Genomic DNA, 24,489 nt, shown 5'->3' with positions numbered 1-24,489 from the left:
GTTTTCAGTTGAACCTTTAATTTTCAGGGCTCATTGATGAGAAGTAAGGGGAAGTCTTATCCCATTGATGCTTGTATTTAAAGAGCTGTCAGCTCTGATATCTGTGTTGTGACATCCTCAGTCCTTTCTCCTTTTCCATGCTGAGACATATTTTCTAAAGAACCAACTATTCCATGAAGCATTAATTCCAAACTAAAATGCCGTAGCCAAACATCTTCATGTAGGATTAGTTAGAAATAAAGTACATCACTGTACCTTATGTAAGGAGTAGAGAACCTAATGTGGAAAGACACAGTGTTGTTTCTGGGATCTTTACAGGACTTAGGGTCGTTGTGAAAGTGCACTCAGGTTAAAAGGTCCTTTCCAAAATGTCGTTTGGTCCATGTCACCATTACGTGATTCAAGTCAGACTCTTGAATGATCTTTGTTAATCAGAGAAAAGGATTACTAATTTGATTTGGTTTCTGTTTATGCTACTTTATATATCCAGAAGGAGTAAAATATTTGCATTTACAGTTACTTATTAAATCATAAGATTTTATCTGGGAGGTTTACTACTGTGGGTAGACATTGGGGTTCAGGTTGAAACTGTCATTTATGTGGGGATAAAATTCTAACTTTACTGAACTGAAGAAAAAAGTTGAATTGTTTAAAAACACACTTAATATAAAAATTGCTTGTTTTAAGAAACAAAATACTGGCAGTGGTGAGTCAACTTCTTCAGAATCATTAAAAAACCAGTTTTATACAAGTGCTGTAAGGAGTGGGGTACTCAGTTTTATTCAGAAATCCTTAAGGATCTTACATTTCCAGTTTCCATAACTTTAAAGAACCTTAATGAGCTGTAGTAACTAACGTGTGTCAATTTCACATTTTATTTATTTAAATAAAATACTAAGTATGTGAATTATTAATTACATTGGCTGGCTTATGTTAAACTTTTAATTATAATTGGATGATTTTAACTTTCATTCACATAGTGGTGAGCTTTTACTGAGGTTGTCTGCAATGTAGGCAAGAATTTAAGTGTCTACAGATTGTCAGCTGCCAACACAGTGGGTTTGTGCAGGAGGCACTTCTTGCAGATAATGTTTGATATGTGAGCTCTGGCTCTAACTTGAGCACACAGAATTTTTTAAAGTCCACAAGGCAAGACCAGTGCACTGATAACTTTTTAGGTGTTTCTGATGATTCCGTTTGTGTGTGAGTGTGTGCATGTGTGTCTGTGCACCTTTTCTTCTTTGAACTTAAACATACTTGCTTTTACCCTGCTCTTAATCTTGTAAATTAAAAATAAATTATGCATGAAATGTCCAGTGTATATAAACCTATATAATCATATTTGGTATAATCAAAGAACTTCTCTGATGATTTTTGCTTCTGTTTAATACTCAGTTTCTTGTGCTTAAGCTAAATCTTTTTGATAAATACTCTCTTATTCATCTGAGCAGCTATTGCAGCACTTTGATTCCATGGTCATAGATAGGGTTTATTTAATCCTGTTATTGCAGCTTCCAGACATCACTCCAGATCCACTGGTGCCCTCTACGCTCCTGATGCTTATGGGGCCACAGGTGAAGGATGAGTACCCTTTGCTGTCATCTGTGCAGTCATCCTGGTTTTTTTTTTCTCCCCACCCACTTGGTTATTCTCATAGTTCAGTTTTAGAAAGCATTATTTATATTAATTTGAGTTTTGTGGTTTTAATAATCTAGATAGATGTGTTTATGTTGCTAGATTTTGTCTCCACCCTCATCGTCCAATGTTAATCCTTTTTTTCCTTAACAACATTTTTTTATTTGCAGAAGAACTTTTTTTAGTTTTCCATTTTTTTTAGTATTTGTAGAGCATTCTTTATGCATGTAGTTTTGTAATCAACAGTCTCAATAGCCTTTCTATTGTATTTGCTTTCTTTCTAAATGAAAACAAAAACCCAAAATGAAGAAGACGCTAATTTTTAAAAAAATCAAAACTTCTTTCAAATAAAACCATTGTTTTGTAGGGGTTTTTCCATGTGATGTTGGAATTGAATGTTTGTAGGTGACTGGCTTTTTACTTGAATTCTTACTTCTGTCTGTACCACTAAAGACTTCAGAATGAAAATGGAGTTTTTTATCCACTACATAATTTATTAAAAATGTTAAGCAAATGTTTCTCTTCTGCTTGGGTTTTTACAAGTGACTGTGATATTTACATCCCAACTTTCTATTCTGATTGAATTCTTTGTATTTGTTTTTGTTGTTGTGACAGGTGCTGGCTTTGGAATTAGTCAGTCGAGTAGATTGTCATCATCTGTCAGTGCTATGCGAGTTCTGAACACAGGTTCTGATGTGGAAGAGGCAGTAGCAGATGCTTTGGTAAGAATCTCACACTTAGCTTGTGTAGGTTACAGGCTCTTTAAGTGCTTGGTTCCTGTACATTAAGCATGTAGAAGAACCAATCATCCATTGTTTTATTGGCTTCTTGGGGAAAAAAAAAAAAAAAGAAACTGAGTTGCTGGAGCTGCATGTATTGGAATTTTCATTCTCTACAGAAGTTTTAACTTTTTAGAAGCATGCTTTTATTCATGGCAGACTGGGAACAGTCTTGTACTGTTGTGTTGGAGTGGCCCAAGGAGCCACTTGAACAGGTAGAACTAACCAGCAGTTTCTCACAACAGCCAGAAAAACTTCAGGGTAGGTTGAAGGCCTGTTAGAGCTGGGAATGATGACAGGTGAATCTCTCTGCTTACCAGAATCCTGGTGCCACTTGAAGTTTTTCTGTCTGACAGCAGGTGAGATCGATGCTGAAGAGAGAAAACGATGGCTGGGCAGCCAAGCCCCACACAGCCACTCAAACTCTCTCTCCTCCATCACTGGTGTCAGAGAGAGAATCAGGAGGGTAAAAGTCAGAAAACTTGTGGGTTGAGTTGACATCAGCAAGCTGAAATCCTCGGTTAATTTAAAATATTGATGCTATGAATCAGATCTGTTTTTATCAATTATTGTATGCTATTTGCCTATCATTAAATACTTGTAAGTACCTGTTTTCTAGTTACCAGAATGCTTTAAAGAAATTGTTACTTCTCTGGTTTAAGAAAAACTGTTATTGTGAAAGTTAATAAAAAACTACAAATTAGACTCTAAATTACAGTCAGATATAACTGAATAGAGAGAAACAAAACTCCCAAAATCTGAAGAACTCTGTCATATTCTTAGTATGAATATTTTATTGATTTCTTGGTTAGTATTTTTTTCTTGACATATTAGTTTAAAATTTCTGTGCCTTCACTGGCATAGATATCAGCAGCATATCTGTGATATCTTGCCTAAGAGGTCATGGTGAAGTTGAGTGCATTTTCCCCTTTCTCTTATTATAGACTTGCGAAAAGTTCTCAGCATTAATGGTGAATGCTGGTTTGTAAAATTGGAAGTCAGTCTGGATTTTGGGATAGGGAACAATTAAAAACAGTCCATGGAACAAGGAAATTTTCTGGCTATAATTGGAAAGCCTGTGCTATAGTCCTCTCTACACAGGTGCTTCACAAACAGCATCTTTAGTACTTTTGGCAGCCTCCTAGTTTTCCAAAATGCTGGGCAAATTATCTAGTAAGAATAGAAGTTGAGAAGCAAGTCATGTTTCCAATGATTGCTCTTGAGGCTTGAATGTGTCCTACTTTGGTGAAGCAATAAAGCCTCTTCAGAGAAGCTGGTTTGCCTTACCTAGATCCAAAATATCATGGTGCTGATAGAAATGTTAGAGGAAAATCAGTTTGTATATTTTAACTATAGAGTCTGACATTACAAAGAAGGATCAAGAACAGCAACATTTTATTATTTTAGTACTTGCATGCCTGGTTCCTTGTCATGCTTTAAATGGTTGTCCTGTGTAAATAGCTTTATTTAGATGGAAATCTGGCAATAAACACCCTTATTGTTTTACCATAGACTGAAGATTAACACTTATAATGGTATTTTTAACAGGTAGAATGTAGAGTATTCAGATATGTAATATAAATATATTGAAAACATATTCCAGATTGTGTTACTCTTTTTTACATTATCAAAAATACTTGACCAGTTTTAGTGGTGGAGAGGCCAAAGAGGTGTCAGTCTTCTGCCTACTACCTGTTTTGAATACTGCTGTATAAAATGCAGCAATTATGGAAATCTTTACATATTTTTATGTCATGTACTTTAGTACCATCCTTGGCTTTTCAGATTGATTTCTTGAAAAATCTTTTTTTTTTCCTTATGGTGTCTCTTTTTCAAAGCACTTAATATCTCTGTGATTTTTCCCTTCAGTTGTTCTCTTACACATATATGCATGCTTGTTCTATTGACAATAAGCCTGCTTGTTGCCTCTTGTACTGATTAGCTTGTGATTAGTGTTGTGATATCCTTTAAGTTATTCCATGGTTAAAAATGAGAATCCTGTGCAAATGGCAGTGGTAATTAAGAGGAAAAGGATCCCTTATACTACTGCTTCTTTGAGTATGTAACGAAACTGAGTTTCTAAATGCTTTCAGCTCCAAAGTTTGAATGGCAAGAGCTGTTTTGCAGAGGTGTGTGATTTTTTTTCATTTTAGGATAAATAGCTTTTTTTTGCCTCTGACCTTTGGTATGTTGTGTTTTGTTTTGTTGGCTTGTTTTTTTGTTTTAGGGGATTTGGGATTTTGCATTATGTAATCAGGTTTTTTTGTAGAACATTGACTGTAATTGTTGCAATGACAAAATTTAGGTATTAAAGTTGAACAAATTGTTCAAATCAAGGTTTTGTACTTAAGTAACAATTGACTGCATGTGTTAAGTTAATTGTGTTCATGCTCAAATATCACTGTATAAAATGCAAAGGTTTTGACAGGGAAGTCTTTGTGACCAACCCGCCCATGATATGTAATATTTTCCTGGAAATGGAAGCCTAGCAAACTTATTTTTGTCAATGTGTGATATGCTAATCAGGCACAGAGAGCTAAGAACAAAATTTACAGTAAGACTCTATGTTGTCCAGTGGCAGGGAATTTATTACTCACAGTGCTGCTATGCCTTACCTTCCTGTTCTCAATTTCTGTTTCTTTCCAATAATTTACTGCTAACAGCTCTTAGGAGACATACGGACTAAGGTATAGAAACTATTTTTCTTCTTCAATAGTTTAATATTTTGCTATTAACATGTTTGACACAAAATGAGTTAAAATGTCAAAATATGTGTAGACCTCTGATTCTTAAATTCTGTAATGCAGATAAAGCTATGAAGTGAAATAACTAACTTGCAACAGTCTTTTGTCACCCTATTATGCAATTTTATGGGTTCTTGAAAGAAGAGCTAAAGTTAAATGTTTCATCAAGTGTATGTCTTCTCTGCCTGTGCTTTGGGTTTATATTTGGAATACTATGTTAGCCATACTTCAAAATAGTTCCATTAACTTGGTTTGACCTGCTGAATGGTTGGAGCCATTTGTCACTGCAGGGAGTAGGGGTCGCACCGGTTATTTAAACTGATGGTCTTTCGACCCTTTATGGGTGTGCTGTGTTATCTCTCTGAGAACCAGTGCTGATCTGGGTGTCTCTGTACAACAGAAGAAGCCCGTGCGAAGGAGATACGAGTCCTATGGGATGTACTCAGATGATGATGCCAACAGCGATGCATCAAGTGCCTGTTCAGAAAGGTCCTACAGCTCTAGGAATGGGAGCATTCCCACGTACATGAGGCAGACAGAAGACGTGGCTGAAGTCCTGAACCGCTGTGCCAGCACCAACTGGTCAGAGAGGAAAGAAGGGCTTCTAGGCCTGCAGAACTTGCTAAAGAACCAGAGAACTCTAAGGTAGGATAACACCTTGTTTCAATGTTGCTGGGAGGCAGGGTGTTGTCTTTGAGAGTTAAGATGGGGGAAGGAACAAGGAAGCTTTTCTCACTTCTGGCTACTAGTGTATATTCATATACTAGTGGATGTAGGGAATTCAAATTTGAGAATTCTTGCAATACAGAAGGTTCATAAGATGCTTCCATCTACTATGAATGGAAAGCCTTTTATTTTTTTAATTACTATAATTTTTGAGTATTCAGAAGAAGTTGTTCACTACTTGCTACTAAGAACACCTTTTTCAGTATCTGCTCTGTTACAAAAGTCTGATATAATATATGAGACAGTTTAAAGAAACATTTATAGGTTTCAAGTCTCATTTTAGATGAAAGCTATTACGTTTTTACCCATGTCTTGAACAGAACAGTTTCCTGTACTTAATTTAGTAGGTTATTTGATTCAGTATTTACTCTTGAATTCACTGATTGCTATGCATCAGTGTTCTAACAGAACTAGCAAGGGAGTTGACTAATGTATTGTTCTTGTTGTTTTGACAGTCGTGTTGAATTGAAAAGATTGTGTGAAATCTTCACAAGAATGTTTGCTGATCCTCACAGTAAGGTATGTGTAGGTTTTTCCTATTTTCAGTACTTGTCTGAAAACATAAATTAAAAGAAAGGCAGTTATGGGAAATTACGTCAGTGATATTTGCATGTGTAAAATTTCACAAGCAGAAGTAGTTAATGGTGTCATATTTCAATTAATTTAATTTGGAGTTTTGAACAAAATAATTTTCTCCCTTTTTCTGCAGGATCATAGAAACAAAGTGTACGTTAATGTCATATAAAATGCATTGAAGTAGTTCAGCAGTTTGTGCTCAAAATCTTTGTTTATATGAAATTGTTTACACAGGCCCCTTCAACACAAGTATAGATTTTCTCTCAATTAGAAAAAAAGGGTCTGTAATAATTTAAGTTACAAGTAAAGTTGTCTTGACTAAATCATACATAATCAGATGAATTATGCCAAGTGTGTACTTATTTATTATTTTATATTATCATAGCTTATGGTGTCTTCCATGAATTTCGTAGGTAGTGCTGGCAGTTGAAACTGGTGAATAATTTTTACATCAGTTTTTTTTAATATTCCATAAGGAGACTATACTTTGGTATAAAAGATGTAATGTTTTATTCAGTTTTACCTAGATAAAGACTCAGTATGGATGATATAACAAGGAATACAATGCTTCTGTTTTCTAAGACCATTAAAATCTTTTTAAGTGAGTTACTTTGCATGATAGTATTTTTACAGTTTTTGTGGGAGGTGGGTAACTAGTACAACTTGATTAATTGTCACAATTTCTGATAGCAGAAGGAAGGCAGGTAAGTAAGGAGCATAAATAAATGTAATAATGTAAAAAAATACATAACTTTATATTTTATTTAATTATAGGCTTGTTTGGAAGAAGTGATATCTTTTATGTTGAGTATAACATGTCCCACTTTGTATCTGTATTTTGGAATTGATAAAATTATAAATTCATAACAGGGAAATATTTCAGAAGTATTGACTTTTCCCAGAAGAATCCTGAAAAACTGCTTTGATTATGCAATACATTTTACATATTTTTAAGTCTTCCTTATTGCTGCAGTGGAAAATTAAATTCAGAGTGATGAGAGGTCTTGACATGTTAACTTAGTGTTTATCTGTCCTCTTTATTTTTCCTGTTAGAAGAAGTGACTTAGCTGCTATATCTGACACAATATATTTTGGAAATAACTTGCATTGCAGACAGCAACGTGGTATTAATAAAGCTGATCACATACTGCAGAAATCCGGAAGAAAAGACTAAACCAAGCAGTTAAAAAGAAGAAAACATTACATTAAAAAAAAGCCAAAGCGGAGGAAAGAATAATAAATATTGAAATATTGCTGGAATATTTACTTTTTAAATGAAGTAATGACCAAATTGTTAATAGCAGCTTGGTTTAATTGTGCTTGTTGTGTGGTAATTAAAATATTAGCATTATATGTAATACATCAGAGCTCCTGTGGAGATTTTTGTGTAGCATGAGAACCAGGGAAGGATAACGAAAGTGTTCCAAACTTTAGTCGTGTATGTCAGAAGAGCATTTTACCTTTAAAATAAGCCCTTAAAACCATTGACTTGTTCTGGTTGATTGTTCTGTTTACTGGCCACTGTGATATGAAATAATGTAGCTTCAAGTTTGAAAATTTGCCCTGTGTTCTAACCTGTGGTACAGCTGTTCCAGTCACTGAAACTTTGTCTGCTTTTTAGTGTTGCAAAATTATTAATAGTTATCAATGTGTTATCAGGAGAACCCTTTAAGTATTAAGAGTTCATGAGCTGTATTTTTTTTTTTTTTAATCACACACATACATAAATCTCATCTTAGACTCTACTCAAGTGTCTGTAGGAATTATTCTGTCATCACTTTTGTGGGGTTTTATAAGGTTTACTTTAACATGATATCTGGATGGAGGGAGTTATATAAAACAAGAGAGTAATAATATTTGGAGGAGAAAATGGGAGAATGATTTAAAGGACATGCCAAGTGCTTATTTTAAAAATACATTGGGTATCCCAATAAAATTTCTTATATTTGTCATAAAAGTTTTGAAGTACCTTTTTTGTTTTATTTTGGTTTATATTCCATACAGGAACTTTGTATTGATGGCCACTAATTTGTGTGTTTTTATCTTTTTCCCTTTTTTGTTGTTTTGTTTTGTTCTGTTCTGTTTTTGTTTCGTTTTGCATGCTGTCCCCTGTGTTGGAACTCTCTTTAGAGAGTAAGTTGGTTCAATATTTGTTGGAAGCCTAACCTTACTTGCATGAATGTGCAATTAACCCCTTTTTCTCTATTTTTCTTCCCCAAAGAGTTCATGCAGTGTCAAGCCTTTTGCAATCATAAAATGCTATAAACAATTAGTAAAATGTGTGGTAAAGTTTCGAGATGTGCTTTATCTACTAATTAACTGACATTGTTTGGTTATGCATTCCTGCTTTATATTGTGGTGGTTGGCACATCTGAAATAATTCACTTTAGCTGTAGATCACTTATAATTATTTCCATATCTGTTTATTTTTTCCACTGTCAAATTATTATGAACTTCAACTTCAGATGGTTGATATCAGAATTTTAGTTTGCATCATAAAAATGGAAACCGCAAATTCTGTGGTATCCACGTACATTCTTCAACATATAGGTGGTCGAGTTCCATTTTCCATTCCAAATTCATCCTTTACCTTAAATGCTCTTTCAGCCTTCTTAAATTTTTCATGCTTAGACAAAATGATATATTTAGTATTTTTTAAAATGCAACAAAATTATACTTGACGTATTTTTCTCTGGACGTTCTCTGTGGTAAATCTAAAATGAAACAAAGCTTGAAAATAAAGCTGAGTCCTCAGTTATTTATATTTTCAACAGATAAAACGTCAGCACAGGATCGTCAGAGTACTTTTGCCATAGTGAATCATAATTCACTGTGTAAGGAATTCAGTTTAAGCCACTTTACGTGTTTGAAGTGTCATAAATCCATATTATTCCATCAAGTCAGAACTTGTAACCAGTTTGTTTGGCCTGCCATGTTTTAGTGGAAAAGCCATGTGTGTCAGTGTCTGCAAACTCGAAGAAACAGGTGCAGGTTTAAATTCTGCTGGGCCGTGTAGTTCAGTTTGAAGGATTTTGTGCCATCCTGCCACGCACACAATGTAATATTTATAGCACCAGATTTGTTTGTTTGTTTGCCTGAGTATATTTTCCCCTTCCTTCAGAGCTGTGAAAGCCAAAGACATCATACTACAATACAGAAAGTATATATTGGTTTGGTTTTGCCTCTGTCTTATAACTGTGGCTACTGCTTGTGAATCCACAAAATTATGTATTGTTTCAGTTTAGCCTGAGACAGAAGATGTTTCCAGTCCTGCACATAAGTCTTGTCCCACTGCTGGCAGGGTAATTTTGAAACCTGAGACTTGAATATAGATCTACACAAACAGCACAGAAGTTGGCAATTTTTTCCCCAAATCTTTAGTGTAATTTGTCCCAAAAGGGAAGGTAATTAAAGTAGCTATTTCTGATGGGCTTTACATTGAGTAGGGATTTGTATTGTTTTGTTTATAACACAGATTTTCAGTATTTAAGGTATCTATTAAAATTTTTTCCCACATCTCCAGTAGATCCTGAAAGAATTATAAAATACCTGGTTAAAAGGGAACCTCAAGGATGATCTGGTCCAACCTTTCTTGATAAAATGAATCTGAATTTATTTTTTACTTCTAGTGTAAATTTGGAGGCACTTCTTTAAGAGATACTTATGGATTTTGTCTGCTTTATGTTGTAAATCTGCTTTCCCTGACTTGATTATCAACATGAAAAGCAATCAGATTTCCTCAGCGAAGATGGCGTGCAGCAGCACACGCCAGCTCCTCCTTCCTTGTGTCAGTGCTGTGGAAGAAATCTGCTTCCGTGGCCTAGTGTGTGCAGCCATGTGAGGTGTGATGACAATTTGGGGTTTTCCACTCTCACAGGAGCAGCAGAATTTAGCCTAATGACAAGGCAGGTCAGCTGCAGGAGGGTGTGGGGCTCCAGCCCTTGCTCTGCACCAGCCTCTTCTAGCTTTGCACCCATGTCATAAATACTCAGGAGGCAATATCTGCCCAATCCTCTTTGCACCACAGCAGCACTTCTGTACCCAGCTCTGTGCTGGAGCTGGAGCATGTATTGTGAAGGAAGCTTTTTCAGCCCACACAGCCATTTTTCTTGTCAGAGAAACAGGAAACCCATGGGCCACACAAGCATAGAGTGTATACATCCTGATTTCACTCTTAGGTCTGGAAAAAAATTTAAATGAGTGAGATTTGTTAAAAAAGCTTTTTAAACAAAGTTACCTATTTGTCACACCCTCTTTGAACCCTTCCCTCCAAAAGGCCCTTCTTCCTGGTGTGAGTCCGGTAAAAAAAATACATGGTTTTGGTTCTTTTGGTTTTATTTTTATTTTTACCTAATGCAGTCTTTTCAACACTTCTGTTGAAAAGAAGACAATGGATATTGTGTTTTCAAAAAAACCAAGTACTTCTGTGTTTTAAACACCTGCCAATCTGAAATCGATTGTGGCTTTTTTCCCTACTGTGGTGAATAATTTTGTGTTGGGATACCTGCAATAGTAGAAGAAGCTTGTTCTATTCTGCAAGTATTTTGTGTAAAGGAATTGGCCAGCTGTCATGATTTTGCAGTATTTAGTAATGCAGATATTCGCAATTAATATTTTGCTAAAGAATTGTCACAGCTTTTTTGGTTTTAAAGAGAAAGTGGTTTTGTAGTCTTTTAGAAATATGACCAATCAACTTAATGACAGAGCTTGAAAGGGTAAAAAATAAAGTTTTACTGGAAAAATTGAGGTTGCGCCAGCCATCACAGTAAGCATTCCTTTTCTTGACGAAACTGCATGGAATACCTAATTGTCAAACTTCTTCAGAAGTCAGCCAACATTTCCAATGTTCTCTTTTATCAAAATCCAATGAAAAAGCAAGGCAGATTTCTTTCTTTTCCTTTCTTTTTTTCTTTTATTCCCGCTTGGCTGCAAAACACTGCCTTTCTCTGCCTCTGATTCCCTTACCGCTTTCTTCGTTTGTAAGTTCGGCATACGTCAGTGTGTTTCCTCTTTTGCCCCATCCTACCCTCTTTCCATCTTCTTCTGCCTTTTAGGTGTTCAGTATGTTTTTGGAGACACTGGTCGACTTCATCCAGGTCCATAAAGAAGATCTGCAGGACTGGCTGTTTGTACTGCTGACACAGCTGTTGAAAAAAATGGGTGCTGATTTGCTTGGGTCTGTACAAGCAAAAGTTCAGAAGGCACTTGATGTCACAAGGTAATGAATGCTTTAAAAAGTAACAATAACTGTCAGAGTTTTTGCTGCTTTTTCTTTGTTTCCTTTTTTTTTCTTCTTCTTTTTTTTTTTTTTTTTTTTTTTTTTTTTTTTTTTTTTTTTTGGTATGCTGTTTGATTTCTGGAAAAACACACAGCTCATAGCAGATCTTGAAACTTTAGTAAACCTTGTAGCTTCAGCATTTTGGTTTCATAAAATGACTCTTAATTGAAAGGGTTTGAGTCCTCAGTGCTGAACAATTAATATGATACTACTTACCTGATTCCAAAATGTGCATCTGAGCCATGTATGTTTGTTGTCTCGCCTTGTGTTCAGTGATGTAGAAATTGTGTGTGAACTTCTTTATTATGCTGTGAAAGTTTCACTGAAATATTCTGTGTCAGCATTAACTTTTAAGGAGTTATGGTAGTAATGGATTTGCTTTCTGTCTTCCCTTCCTTCTCCCCAGACTTCACTAATAGCCTGGTTTAGAATCCAAATTCTAGCATATAATTGTATAATTCCCCATTACTTGCATTATCTGTTCTAGCTATAATTGCTACATAGCAGGAATTCTTGAAATCTTGTCCTTAACATGCTAGGTAAATGTTTCTGAAAGGTCAGGTATAGTGGCGACTGGTAGCAATTTCATCTTTACTAAGAAGGGTGGTGGCTTATTTGGTGCCTCTCAACAGTTCTTACAAGAAAATTTAACATAACATTATTTTGTTTGTTTACAGGGAATCTTTTCCAAATGACCTCCAGTTCAGTATTTTAATGAGATTTACTGTTGACCAGACCCAGACACCTAGTCTGAAGGTAAGACTTACTAGGTTTGCTTTGCAAGCAGAAATTGTCATTAATAGAAATTTGCTTGTCTTAATTTTTGAATTTGGATTGTTATTTTGTTTTGTGTAAAAACAAAGGAAAAAAAAAAGGTTTTCAATTAGTGGATTTTGTTTTTATAAACTTTCAGACAGTCAAGCCAGCACTGCAGGACCAGCTTCGCTCTTTTTGGAGCTCAAAGGTTTTTGTCTGAATTACTGTCTTTATTCTTAACCCTATTTGAAACTCTTACAGTGTTACCAATAATTTTTATTTGAATGCATTGTATGCTGCTACTAACCTTTGCGGGAAACTCCAAGCATGCAGATGCTCAGTTTTACACATGACACTTGTATGAAAATGTTTGCTGCAAGAGAGATCTAATAAAAACACAGTGCAGTAAAAATGAGCAACAAAAATGTGGCTGCCTAACATCAAGCTGGTTATGCAAACTCACTCTATCAAGTCTTTTCTAATTTTATGTTTGTGATTTCCCATACTTTTTTTACTAGTTCATATATTTTTTTCCTGTGTTCAGCCTGATAGGCCTTGAGTTATTTTAAATTATTCTACTATTAATGTGAACTTGAGTTACTATATTAAAAATCAACTCCTTCTGTGGTACACTCTACTTCTCTGGAAGCCGTGTGTAGCTTTATAATTACACACATTTTTACTTAAGAATTTGTAGTCCATGGACCTGACAGCACATATGAAAAGTAAAAATATGTTCTGTAATACATTTGCAGTTCCAAAGAGTGTTGATTTTAGAACAAATGCATCAAATCCTAAGAAGATTTATAAGTTATGAGAATGGGGAAATAACAAGCATATGATAACTGGCGTCTTCTGCTCTATCCTGCACGAAATATTTTTACTCAGTTTGATACTGCACAAGAATATGACTTTCCTGGAGTTATTTTGAACCTAAAGTCACATGAATATGCCTTTTTTGTCTACAATACAGTAAAACTTACATTTTTAAGCTTTTGAGGACAGTTGATACGTTGACCACTGTTGCTTCGTAGAGCTGTGTTAAAAAGGGACTGCTGTCATTTATTGAAGACAGCAAATGAGGTAGTAAAAATCAGTTTGTTGTTTAAATGAATCCTTGGAACAAATTGAGATTGGTTTTATTTTACTTGGTTTTCCTCCCCAGGAAGGTGAATTTGATGGTTGAGATGTTCCTTTTTCCATACAGTAGTGTGTAGCTGTTAAAAGTGTATCAAGCACATTTCAAAGCTGAGAGTGTAGATTTGGAACAAGACATGGGCTCCTACTAGGCTGAGTTGAGACTAAGTTTAAGATTATTCCCTAAATGGCCTAGAAGGAATTCAGAAATACAAAACCCTTGATGGCAAGACATTCTGAAAATAATTTTGGGAGAATTCTGAAATCAAGATGCCAGTAAAAGTTATCTCCATAGAAGAACACCTGTTAGTTTGAAGCAAAATCAAGAGTATTCCGAATGAATTTTTGGGACAGTAAATTACATAACCGTTTAGGAGAAGGTAAGATTTTTTTTTTTTCCAGAAGAGAGTGGAATCTGCCCCCTACTTCCTTTTTATGTGGTAACTACAGCTTCAGGATTTAGACAGTGAAGTTATTGCCCACAGATCAGAAGTATCTATTTAATACCCACATTTTTGGATATTTTGCCTAAATCTCATCTTCAGTGCACCCAGATAGAATAATTGAAATAATCAATTGAATAATTGATGTGATCAAAACCCCCAGAATAACTGATAATCCTAGAGGACTACCCCAGTTCTTGAAGTCTTGAGCTTTTGTTCTTTGATAAATGTTTATCTCATTGCTTTTCTTCTAGGAATAGTGAGAAATAGCATTCGTTGTGACAGGAAAAAGTCAGAAGGAATTTTCAGCATCCCTAAAGATGGTTAGATAGGAGGAAGGATGGTAGAGCAGAAATTTGAGCCATGTAACAATTCCCTTCAACAAATTACTGTTTCCTCTGGTTTTCACTTGATAGTTGTAAATAATCATGATCCTTTGGAGTGAACTATCATTGTCATTCTTACACTTAGAAAGACATTTATTGTCTCAGTCTCAGACTCAGAGTGCCCACAGAGGTGGATTTGGATAGCTGGGCAGTAAGAAGACCAACCATAGAGAAGATCGCATTCTACTGGCCTAATCAGTGGAGGATGTGGCTTAGTGTACTGTGCTCTGTCTGTCATACTTCTGCAGTCATTTTACACTTAGGTGTGGTGAATTCCTTAGAGTGCCGGATGTATGTGTCTGTTATGGCCAAATGTTTGGATGGGCACAGGAGTCAAATGTTCTAGGTGGGGTATAATCTATTTAGCTTATTTTTGCAGGTGCAAAACATAGTTTCCAAAGGATGGATGTTGTCCTGAAATACACTTCCCATCATCAGTTCATTTTTCATGGGTTTCATATTAACTTGGCATCAGTGAGGAGTTAATTTAAGCATTGTGACCAAAGTTCAGGTTTCTGAATCCTTCTTTACTTTGAAAATGCAGATTTGTTAACAAAGATTTTTGCCACAGTCGATCAGAAGATTTATTTTTTTAACCTAAGTCAATATTAATATTTCAGAATTTAAAAACCCATGAGTAACACAGATTCGCAACTATGAAAGAACCCTCCAGAATTTATCTTTAGTGTATATCTTAGTCATTTGGTTATCTAATGGCACAGGCAATCACTACTAAGCATTCAGTTACTCAAGAGACAGACACCTGGGATGTGGCAGTCTGAAAGTGACATATTGAACAACTTCATAGAGAGTGGTTTCAACTTAACAGCAAATATTCATTGTAAGAATTCTGGAGATGCTTTCATTGCAGTCCAAAAATTTTCTCTCAGAAAGATTAAATGGATTGTTGAAGACTGAAATAGATCACTGAAGATGTTAGCCTTTTTATTTCTGAATTTCAGCTCTGTATGTAGTTACTGAAGTATTGGCAAAGATACTTCTAAAGCAGATTTGCTGCTCTTAGGGAGTTTTACTTCAGCGTGGGGTTTTTGATCTGTAATAATACTGGCTCATTGTATCTGACCACAAAGATCAGAATTTCTTATCTCAAAAACAATTAGCAAAAAAAGCTTTTTTTCAAAATAGCTGTCAAGTTTAGCTTTGGGAATCTGTCTCACTGCAAAAAGCTCTATTAGTAAGAACTCCCTCTGTTCATCTTCTGTTCAGTGCTGTTCTGTCTGAGAGCCTTCATCTTTGCAGTAGTTTGTGCAAGTTCCTCAGGAAGCAGTCTGAACACTAAATAGTCCTGCTCTCTCAGATACAGTACTTCAGAGTCTCTTCATTGGGAGAAATGCCTCTGGGTGTTCTAAGTGTTACAGTCCTTAACAGCAACCTTTTCAAGGCTTACATCAGATTTATTTAAATCCTCATCAAATGTAGTGGTGTCACAACGGTTTCCCTACGTAATCTAGAAATGTCAGCTATTGCTTTGAATTTGGCAAGCCACGTGGCCCAAGGTTTTTTGCTTCAGACATGTTCATGGCTTGTTTTTTTCCTTGGAAAATAGCTAGCAAATAGTGTGCATTTGTGGATATTGATCTACATAAGATGAAAGCATTTAGCTGCTGCATGGTGTAAGTTCAGAGGAGTTGAGCTTTAACACCTGCTTTGAAAATTAAGTATTCATTATTAATTCTCATTTGTGTGCCAGTGTTTCTTGAGCTTTTAATAGCTTGCAAGTTTCATGACCAAGAGAAATTTCTAAATAGCTTTGCTCAGAACAGTTGTTGTACTACAAGCCATGAACAACCAGAAATACACGCAGAACTCTTTTTCTCTCTGGTTATGATGGACATAGGTCTCTCCCTCCTGGCAGGTATTTTTGGTTCACTGTAATTACTAGTGGAAATAAAAGCAGCTATATCTGGTAGATGGTCTAAATAAATGTCCACAACTTTCATTGACAGATTGGGTGACAAATTTCTGAGGCAGTAGAAGCTGAGGAAGTAAATATTTTAGACCTATGCAGGCTAATAGCCTTTTACCCAAAACTGTGCAGTGGTGCACTATTGGAGAAATCAGAGAGAGGCTGTAGTCTGGGATGTACAAAACAGGGATTCTGCATGAGGAGTAAAACAGGTTTGTGGAGTAAGAGAATGATCAGATAAATGAAGGAGTACAGGAGGTTTTCTGTCCTCCTGGTAAATCCATGTCTCTATCATCTAAATATATTCAAACAAAGTGTGCATGTGGCCCATCTTAAGTCTTTCCTAGAAATTCTATTCCCTATATTTTTAGTATTTAATGGAAACCCTCTGGCTTATTTCCAGAGACTGACTGCTCAACCTGATGTTTTATGAAAAAGCACTGAGTGTTAATTACCTGGTAGGAGCTAGTAAGAAGTGATCATTGGTTCATCAGATGATGTTCATTTTTCATTTTAGTACTTGAAAAACTTTCTTAATAATTCTGAATGAATCTTTTCTTTTTTTTTTTTTTGAGATACAGGCTTCTGCATATGCAGTGATATGTCTTTTATGTGCTAGCAGTGAAATGTCAGCTTTCTATGACCATTTGAATTTCTGTGGAATAACTTCCTTCTTTAAATGCCAAATCCATTTGGAAATTGTTTTATTGCAAAAAATTATATATTGCTGAAAACATGTAGTTTAACTGGAAAAAAAAATCTTTATTTTAGGACATGAACACTACTCTGTGAGCTCAGTTGTTCTTGCAGCAAACCATTTTTATTGTCCACCTAACTCTGTTTCTCTTTGCAGGTCAAAGTTGCAATTCTAAAATACATAGAAACTCTTGCGCAACAGATGGATCCAGGAGATTTTGTAAATTCAAGTGAAACTAGGTTAGCAGTGTCTCGAATCATCACCTGGACCACAGAACCCAAGAGCTCAGATGTTAGGAAGGTATGTTTGTTTATGTGTCCTTAGAATTGCAAAACATTCCAGGTAATTAAGAATACTTAAGTAAAAATTTTAAATTAACATCCTGAAACTCTCCATTATGGTTGTGTTTTTATATAAGTTAATATGTTGAGATTCTGTTTCATAATTTATCATTCTTCATTGCAAGTACTGTCTAGTACTAAAATCTATTTAGTTGCCATTTTTTGTACAGTTTTAATATTACCTCAGAGACCACCCCCTGTGATACGAAATAGCACATTTGTAACAGGAATGAGTTGGTAAATTTGATAACAATCTCAGTCTAATCTCTGTTGGATTTTCTAGAGTCCTTTTTTAACAACAGGTAGGTAGGTAGTTGTTGAGCCTTGCACAAAGAAAGTTTGTGCTTTGATAAGGTAGTATCATAGGCTTATTCTTGCAATGCTGCACTTCCAGTGCAAAGCCCCCTTTTCCACATAATGACAGGAAGTGAAAATTAACATTTGTAAGCTACATTGATATAGTAAGGATACTAAATAACCATAAGAAATGTATTAGTGCAGTCCTTGGAAAAGGTTTCTAAACAGTGCTTCAGTTTGTAGAAAGCAAAAAATCTTTTTATTTTATTTGCAGTTTGATGGAATAGAGTTTCGTTGTTCTGATGGTTACAGGTCATGCTGTGTAGCTGCCATTTCCAGCGTGTTAACAGTACAAAATGTAGCTTTTATGGTTCCTCAGTCCAAGTGCCTATGACAGAGAAAACTAACTCATCTATGTTTTTTTCTGTCTGTTTCTGCAGTTTGAAAAGCTGCAACAATTCATTTGTTGAGATTTGTTTTGCTGCTTTCAGTTAAGTTTGAGTTATGGCTGCTGCTTTTTTTCTGGAAAGAGCAACTTCCTTTGTTTAGGAGGGAATAGTAGGAGCTGTCTTACAAAATGTAATGTGAAGAAAACAAAAATAACTTACAAGACTTGGTATCTGGAATGTTTGTAATAAATAATTATAAAACACCAGAGAGTTTTTATATTGGATGTAATGTTTTAGTCATTTGCTTCTTGCATAACTTAATGAGTTTGAGAGAACAGTAATACATTACACCCAATGGACTTTGCTTGCCTGGGTATCATGTTCTAGTAACATATAAAAGATCATAAAACAGGAGGGGAATTGGAGCAGCACTATCTTCTAAATCAGTGAAGTTTTAGTACTGAGACACGTGGCAAGCTGTCTTATCTGATGGTTCGTAACTCTAATAAGCATTTTTATGTCAATAAGTAACTGAATCATGGAAAGAATTACCAATGAGTTTAATCATCTGGAACACCTAAATTATGTAAGTTTTTGGATTTTATTTTTTCTTTCCATAACACAGCTCTTTGAGGCAACTAACTGCAAAAGTCCTTTAACTCTTGAGAATAAAATTTTGCCAATAAGAAGTCAAAAGAGTTATTCTGATAGTCTAAAATGTTTAATTCTCTTAACAGTCTTCTCAACCTGCTATCACAGGCTTTTTAATTTTATTTAGCTTAATAAGCTTTATAGCACTTAATGTGGTTTCTTTAAATTAAAAGCTTTTTCTAAGTAATTTCTGTGTAATTCATGAGTTTGGTTTTTTCCTTAGCAAAAACAGTTCCAGTGCTAACTAAAATCCTAGCTTATTAGTCTGAAATGGAGCACTCTTAGTGTAGTTCAGTGGCATGGGACTTCTTTCTGGAAGGTAAATTGTGTTTCAGACTTAGATTTATTCTAAGATTAGAATGCTTCTGGAAAGAGTTTGAATCTATTCCTAGAAATTTTCTAAGAAGAAAGCAAAACCAAAGAAATACGTCTAATCCTCATTTCACTCTTTTAAAGATGATCTCTATGTGAGTGAATTTTAATCTCAGGAGAGACCTTATGCTGGGGAGAATAAAAACCTCCAAAAATTCTAAAATACAGGGGGGTTTTGGCAAGGAAGAAGAAGAGAAAATAGCTAATTGCATTGAAAACCTTCTACACATCAGTATCAATTTTGATACTTTAAGCAGACCTTTATTTTGGGCAGACTTGAGGTTATGTGTCCTGATACAGTCCTGGACTGCCTGTTGTGTTCTCTTAATAGCAGCTTAAACAGACAAAGTGTTAAGGTGTGGAGATGGGCTAACCAGACAGAAAAGTGAATGTGGTGATTCCCAAACCTGTGCTCAGCTGCTGGATTTGTCTTCGTTTTGTTTTGTGTCAATTTTGCTAAAAAGACTGACCATTAAAAACAACAAGGACAAGAGAAACATCAGACAGATTGCAGAGGACATTCAGTGTGATCACATGAAGGGAAAGCTATCAAAGGGAGAAGGAAATAAAAGTTAAAGAAAACAACCAGTCACGAGTATGCAAAGATAATTTGTGGCAATCTGACATGCTAGGATTTTTGTCAGTAAACTTAATACTGAGATGTGTACAGGTATGTGTACTCATACCTTGGCTTTCCACTTTTAATTAAAAAAGGCTACAGTTCATTGCTCTGGAAGCAAAAGGAGGGAAATAAATGTCTAAAAGCATTTTCTAAACTGCTTGCTTGGAGTGTGTTGGTGTTTAAGCAAGCTGCCTATCATTCTGTCTAGCATGGGGCACTGGTTCTCTCCAGTGCATGGCAGACCTTGATGGTGAGCTGTATAAACTACACGTAGTTGGTTAATCTTACAACCACAGTCTTTTGCTGCAAAGTAATTCTGGAGAACTTCCTCCAGTTCTTCTTTGCACTTGTTACTTTAGTTACTCTGTTGTCAGATTTGTTACACTATCTTGTGAATCTTCATCAAACTGTACAAACATAACTTAAGTCATTCTATCAGCAGTTCCTGTACTAGAGGGAATACAACTACTGTGTAATTTACTGTGTTGCTTTGTTAGTAGAGAGAGCTCATTTTTTTATTGAAGTAAAAAAAAAACCCAATATATGTAAAACATGCTGTAGGATAAATGTGATGGTTAGTATGAACTGATTAAATTGAGAGTATGGGAGGTGACATCCAGTACAAACTACTCCACAGTTTTTATTTTCAGAATATGTAATCAGCTAAATTTCATTGCCTATTATGTTTGCCTACCTTTTAGAAAGGTTAAAGGAAGCAGAGGCAAGGTTAACTAGCTTGGCTGTAGGGTAAGTTACAAGGAGTATCAAGTGCTGTGATCACTACTGTCTTATTCCAGATTAGGCTATCTTGTTTGGTTGGGTTTGTTTTAATTTCTACAGTGCTAACTGGTCCTTTTCAAGCAAGTGAGTTAGCATCTGTAATTACCACTTGCTGAACTCAGTAGAAGGGATCACGTTTGCTCCTGCCTGGTGTGTTTCATTTCTCTCTCTAAATTTTTTCAGCTTCCCAAACCCTTAAAGCCATTTTGCAAATTCCTTCAATTTTTTTTTTTCCCCTGAGTAGGGCTATGGGGCTAGGGCGGTTGAAAAGCACATTTCTGAAAGACTGCTTGTTACAATGATAGTTGTGTGCCTGAATTTACCAAAATCAGAACTTCCAGCTTACCAGCAAATATGAATTGCTTTTGTTCATATCTGTTAACATCTTTATTCAAGCTTGATGGAGACTTAAGTCGCATTTTGTGATTACCACTCATTACAGCTTCTTTTGCTGATTAAATTACTTCAAAGCTCTAATTAACGTCTTCAGTTTGTGTTTTCTTTTTGTAGGCTGCCCAGTCAGTGCTGATTTCCCTTTTTGAACTCAACACTCCAGAGTTTACAATGTTATTGGGTGCTTTACCAAAAACATTTCAGGATGGAGCCACAAAGCTTCTCCACAATCACCTCCGAAATACAGGCAACAGTGGTCAGGTATCCACACTTCTGTTTCTATTCTTTCTGAAGTGACTGTGTAGAAACCTATCTTAGTAGCACTTCATGGAATGCCTTACTTTTTCCTCCAGAATTACAGTTTCTACGTCTGCATTGCTTCCAAGTGACTTAATAAGTTTGAATGTGCCTCCTAAAAGTAGTTTATCTAGTACTTTCTAATTTCAAAGTTACACAGGATTGAAGTTACTACTAATGGGTTAGACAGTCCAGGAATTTACTTGAAGCTCTTCAGATGGTTCTGGGCACCAGAAAATAATTATCATAATAAATATAGTGTTAAAAGGGAAACTTTTAGTCTTACTAGAGTATCTTTTCTCACCTCTCCTCCTCCAGGGATCAATGGGAAGTCCTTTAACAAGACCTACTCCACGCTCTCCAGCAAGTTGGTCAAGTCCTCTCACTTCCCCAACCAATACATCACAGAACACTTTGTCACCAAGGTAATGCAGGCTGGTGGTGTTACATTTCTACATCTAGGGCTTATAACACATTGCTCAAAAACGTAACCCCAACAATCAAAGAATGGGCAAAATCTTGAAGAAAATGGCAGATGCCCAGAAATAATCCCCCTTCCTCCATAGAATGACAGTGAACTGCTCAGCCTCCCTGAAGGATCTGACATGCTGGCCTGAGGTGGGAAAGGGCTGTACATCTTGGAAGGCAAATGGATTAGCAAGAGAACAAGCGTAAGCGTGCTTCTCTAACAAGTGTTAGAATATGTCATCTGATGTCATGGCTTAACCCCAGTTGACAACTAAGCATCACACAGCCACTTAATATCCCTGTGGTGGGATACAGGGGACAATCAGAATATAAAAAAGAGAAAACTGAGATAAAGACAATTAATTAGGTGAAGCAAAAGCAATGTGCAAGCAACATACAGACAAGGAATTCATTACTTCCAGTGGAGGGTCACCCCTATGTTAACAACCCTGTTTCCAGCACAAATCCAAAGCATAGCCCCATACCAGCTACTATGAGGAAAGTTAAGTCTATTCCAGCCAAAACCAACATCACTGGGTTGTCAAGATTTAATATTAGGGAGACTAAAGAAGTAATAGTTTACAAATGTTTTTTATACTAATGATGTTGTCAGCAAAGTAGACTTCGTAATTTAGCTTTTACCAGTCAATTTGCTGTTGAGTTTTATCAGCACTCCGTACTTTAGGACTCTTTTCAGAATGTGAGGACGGTGTAAAAATTCCAGTTGTTTTACATTCAGCTGAGTAAAACAGAGCGAAAGAAATTTCTTCAGGCAGGTGCTGGTTCCTAATGTAGCTTTTCCCTTAGCTATTTCCAGTCCTTTCTGTGTCAGTGGTAATACACTTGCTAAGGTATACCTTAACGCCGTTTTGTATTGTGAAGAGACAGCGTTCTTAACGTATTTCAAGAAAAGTAATAATTATAGTGATATTTTCTGAATCTCTGTAGTTACCTGCTAATGTGACTTAAAAAAAACCAGAATCACAAAATAAATCTGTCCTAATTCCTCTGTCCTTCTCTGTGGCTCACAGTGCATTTGACTATGATACTGAAAACATGAATTCTGAGGATATTTACAGCTCTCTTCGTGGAGTCACTGAAGCCATTCAGAATTTCAGTTTTCGTAGTCAGGAAGATATGAATGAGCCTGTAAAACGAGATGCCAAAAAGGACGATGGCGATACGGTGAGTATTTAAACTCAGTCCATGTTGGTATCAGCAAACTAAGCCAGTGTCTGATTGATTACAGATGGGAGAGCTTCTGTTTCAGGAGGTTTATATTCTTCTTAAATTGGACATTTCTCCAGAATTACTTCAGAGCTTTAGAAAAATATGTTCCTGGTCTTGAACCACATTTTGAAAATATAAATGCTGATTTTAAGTAGCACTCTGTTTAACATGTTAGCAGTTTTAAAAACCAGTGGTCTTGCAAAACAGGTGGAGTAAAGCTTTTGAAAAGTTTGCACCCTAATATATGGTTTTCTGCATTTTTTGTTTTCTTTTATTGGATTGTGTCCAAAAGCTGTGGGCTGTTATGTGCTACATGCAATATTTCAGAATTCCAATTCTGTGGAACTTTAGGTTTAAGATTTGTTGAACTTGCCACATATGAATATGTTTAAATATGTTTTTTAATTATTTTGCATCAGACTTTTGAAATCAAATACAATTGTTTCTGGTTTTTGAAATTTTTTTTACAACATACACTTTCCCCTTTTTTGTTTTTATTTTTGTCTAGTTTTTTTAAGGAAAGCAAAGTTTAGGGAACCCAGACTTCTTATTTAAAGGCTAGTTTGAAAATTCTAAGCATTTTGAAATTTATTAGGTTTTTGCTACATAAATGAATTAATGCTGTAGTTAATTGAAAGGTGCAAGAGTGTATTTCACTTGCTCCTGTGATACTTCCTCTCCTGCAGATTTGCAGTGCTTCTGGAATAGTGGACATGAGAGCGGGAAGTGGTGTGAGCGATACAGGTCGGACAGCTCTGGATAACAAAACATCATTACTCAACACCATGCCTCCCCACTCCTCACCACGCTCACGAGATTACAACCCATACAATTATTCTGATGGTATCAGCCCATTTAATAAATCTGCTTTGAAAGAAGCCATGTTTGATGACGATGCAGAGCAGTTCCCTGATGGTAAGATTCAGGTTACATTCTGTGCTAGAAGAAAAAGGATGAGATTTTCTGCCTTGCTGCTCAGTTTCTGAAGTTATTATTAGGAATATATGTATCACTTCCTCGAGAGGTTTTTAAAAATGCTGTCTTTTGAATTAGTCTATTTTTTAGTCATCTCTTTGAGTTACATTGTTGGATTACCTGGTATTTATAGAGACTAAGGGTAAAAATGAAAGAAATGTTGAACTAAGTTGCATACTTCTGGTAGCACATCCTGTATCAGTATTGCCAGTATAAATTTACTTATCACATTGTTTTATGATTGAAATTTAGAGCAGGAGGGTGGAGAAAAGATTTACAGAAAGAAACTAAAACCGGATCAAACCAGTTTGGGAATTAGGTGAAAGATTAAGTATTTTGTTAGTAATGTGTTTGTATTTGAAACATGACATTGGCATTTTCTATTGACTAAACATTCTTTTTAAATGAAACAAAATAAAGCTTTTTAGCCAGAAGCTGGTTCATCTAGACCATGCAAATCTAGGAATATGGATTATTCATATTCCCCAACAAAGGATTGCTGTTTTGTAGACTTCCAGATCATCTTTGTGATATTTCTCCCCATATCTTTGGGTATTTTTTCATGTCTGTATGTTAAGAAGGTTCCAAAG

At 35.6% G+C, this 24,489-nt stretch overlaps 1 protein-coding gene across 26 annotated transcripts in view; it reads left to right on the top strand.

Moving 5' to 3' along the window:
- Positions 1 to 24,489, top strand: part of CLASP2 (cytoplasmic linker associated protein 2) — a 142,110-nt gene that overhangs the window by 108,119 nt on the left and 9,502 nt on the right. For 5 of the 26 annotated variants that reach the window (XM_066191626.1, XM_066191599.1, XM_066191590.1 and 2 more), the window contains 13 exons: positions 1,512 to 1,574; positions 2,251 to 2,357; positions 5,078 to 5,101; positions 5,559 to 5,803; positions 6,340 to 6,403; positions 11,515 to 11,678; positions 12,416 to 12,494; positions 12,652 to 12,702; positions 17,241 to 17,384; positions 21,047 to 21,190; positions 21,545 to 21,651; positions 22,726 to 22,879; positions 23,611 to 23,839. In XM_066191626.1, the coding sequence (XP_066047723.1) occupies positions 1,512 to 1,574; positions 2,251 to 2,357; positions 5,078 to 5,101; positions 5,559 to 5,803; positions 6,340 to 6,403; positions 11,515 to 11,678; positions 12,416 to 12,494; positions 12,652 to 12,702; positions 17,241 to 17,384; positions 21,047 to 21,190; positions 21,545 to 21,651; positions 22,726 to 22,879; positions 23,611 to 23,839 (1,575 nt within the window). The remainder of the gene's footprint in view (positions 1 to 1,511; positions 1,575 to 2,250; positions 2,358 to 5,077; positions 5,102 to 5,558; positions 5,804 to 6,339; positions 6,404 to 11,514; positions 11,679 to 12,415; positions 12,495 to 12,651; positions 12,703 to 17,240; positions 17,385 to 21,046; positions 21,191 to 21,544; positions 21,652 to 22,725; positions 22,880 to 23,610; positions 23,840 to 24,489) is intronic. The other 21 variants (XM_066191687.1, XM_066191665.1, XM_066191647.1 and 18 more) reach the window with 8 other exon arrangements.

Source organism: Chamaea fasciata, unplaced genomic scaffold (genome assembly GCF_029207755.1).
Source record: "Chamaea fasciata isolate MVZ Bird 193981 ecotype frontalis unplaced genomic scaffold, bChaFas1.0.hap1 SCAF_1, whole genome shotgun sequence".
In the NCBI taxonomy this organism is placed as follows: domain Eukaryota; kingdom Metazoa; phylum Chordata; class Aves; order Passeriformes; family Sylviidae; genus Chamaea; species Chamaea fasciata.
Note: the sequence above shows the minus strand (reverse complement) of the source record. Positions and strands in the feature narration are given on the sequence as shown.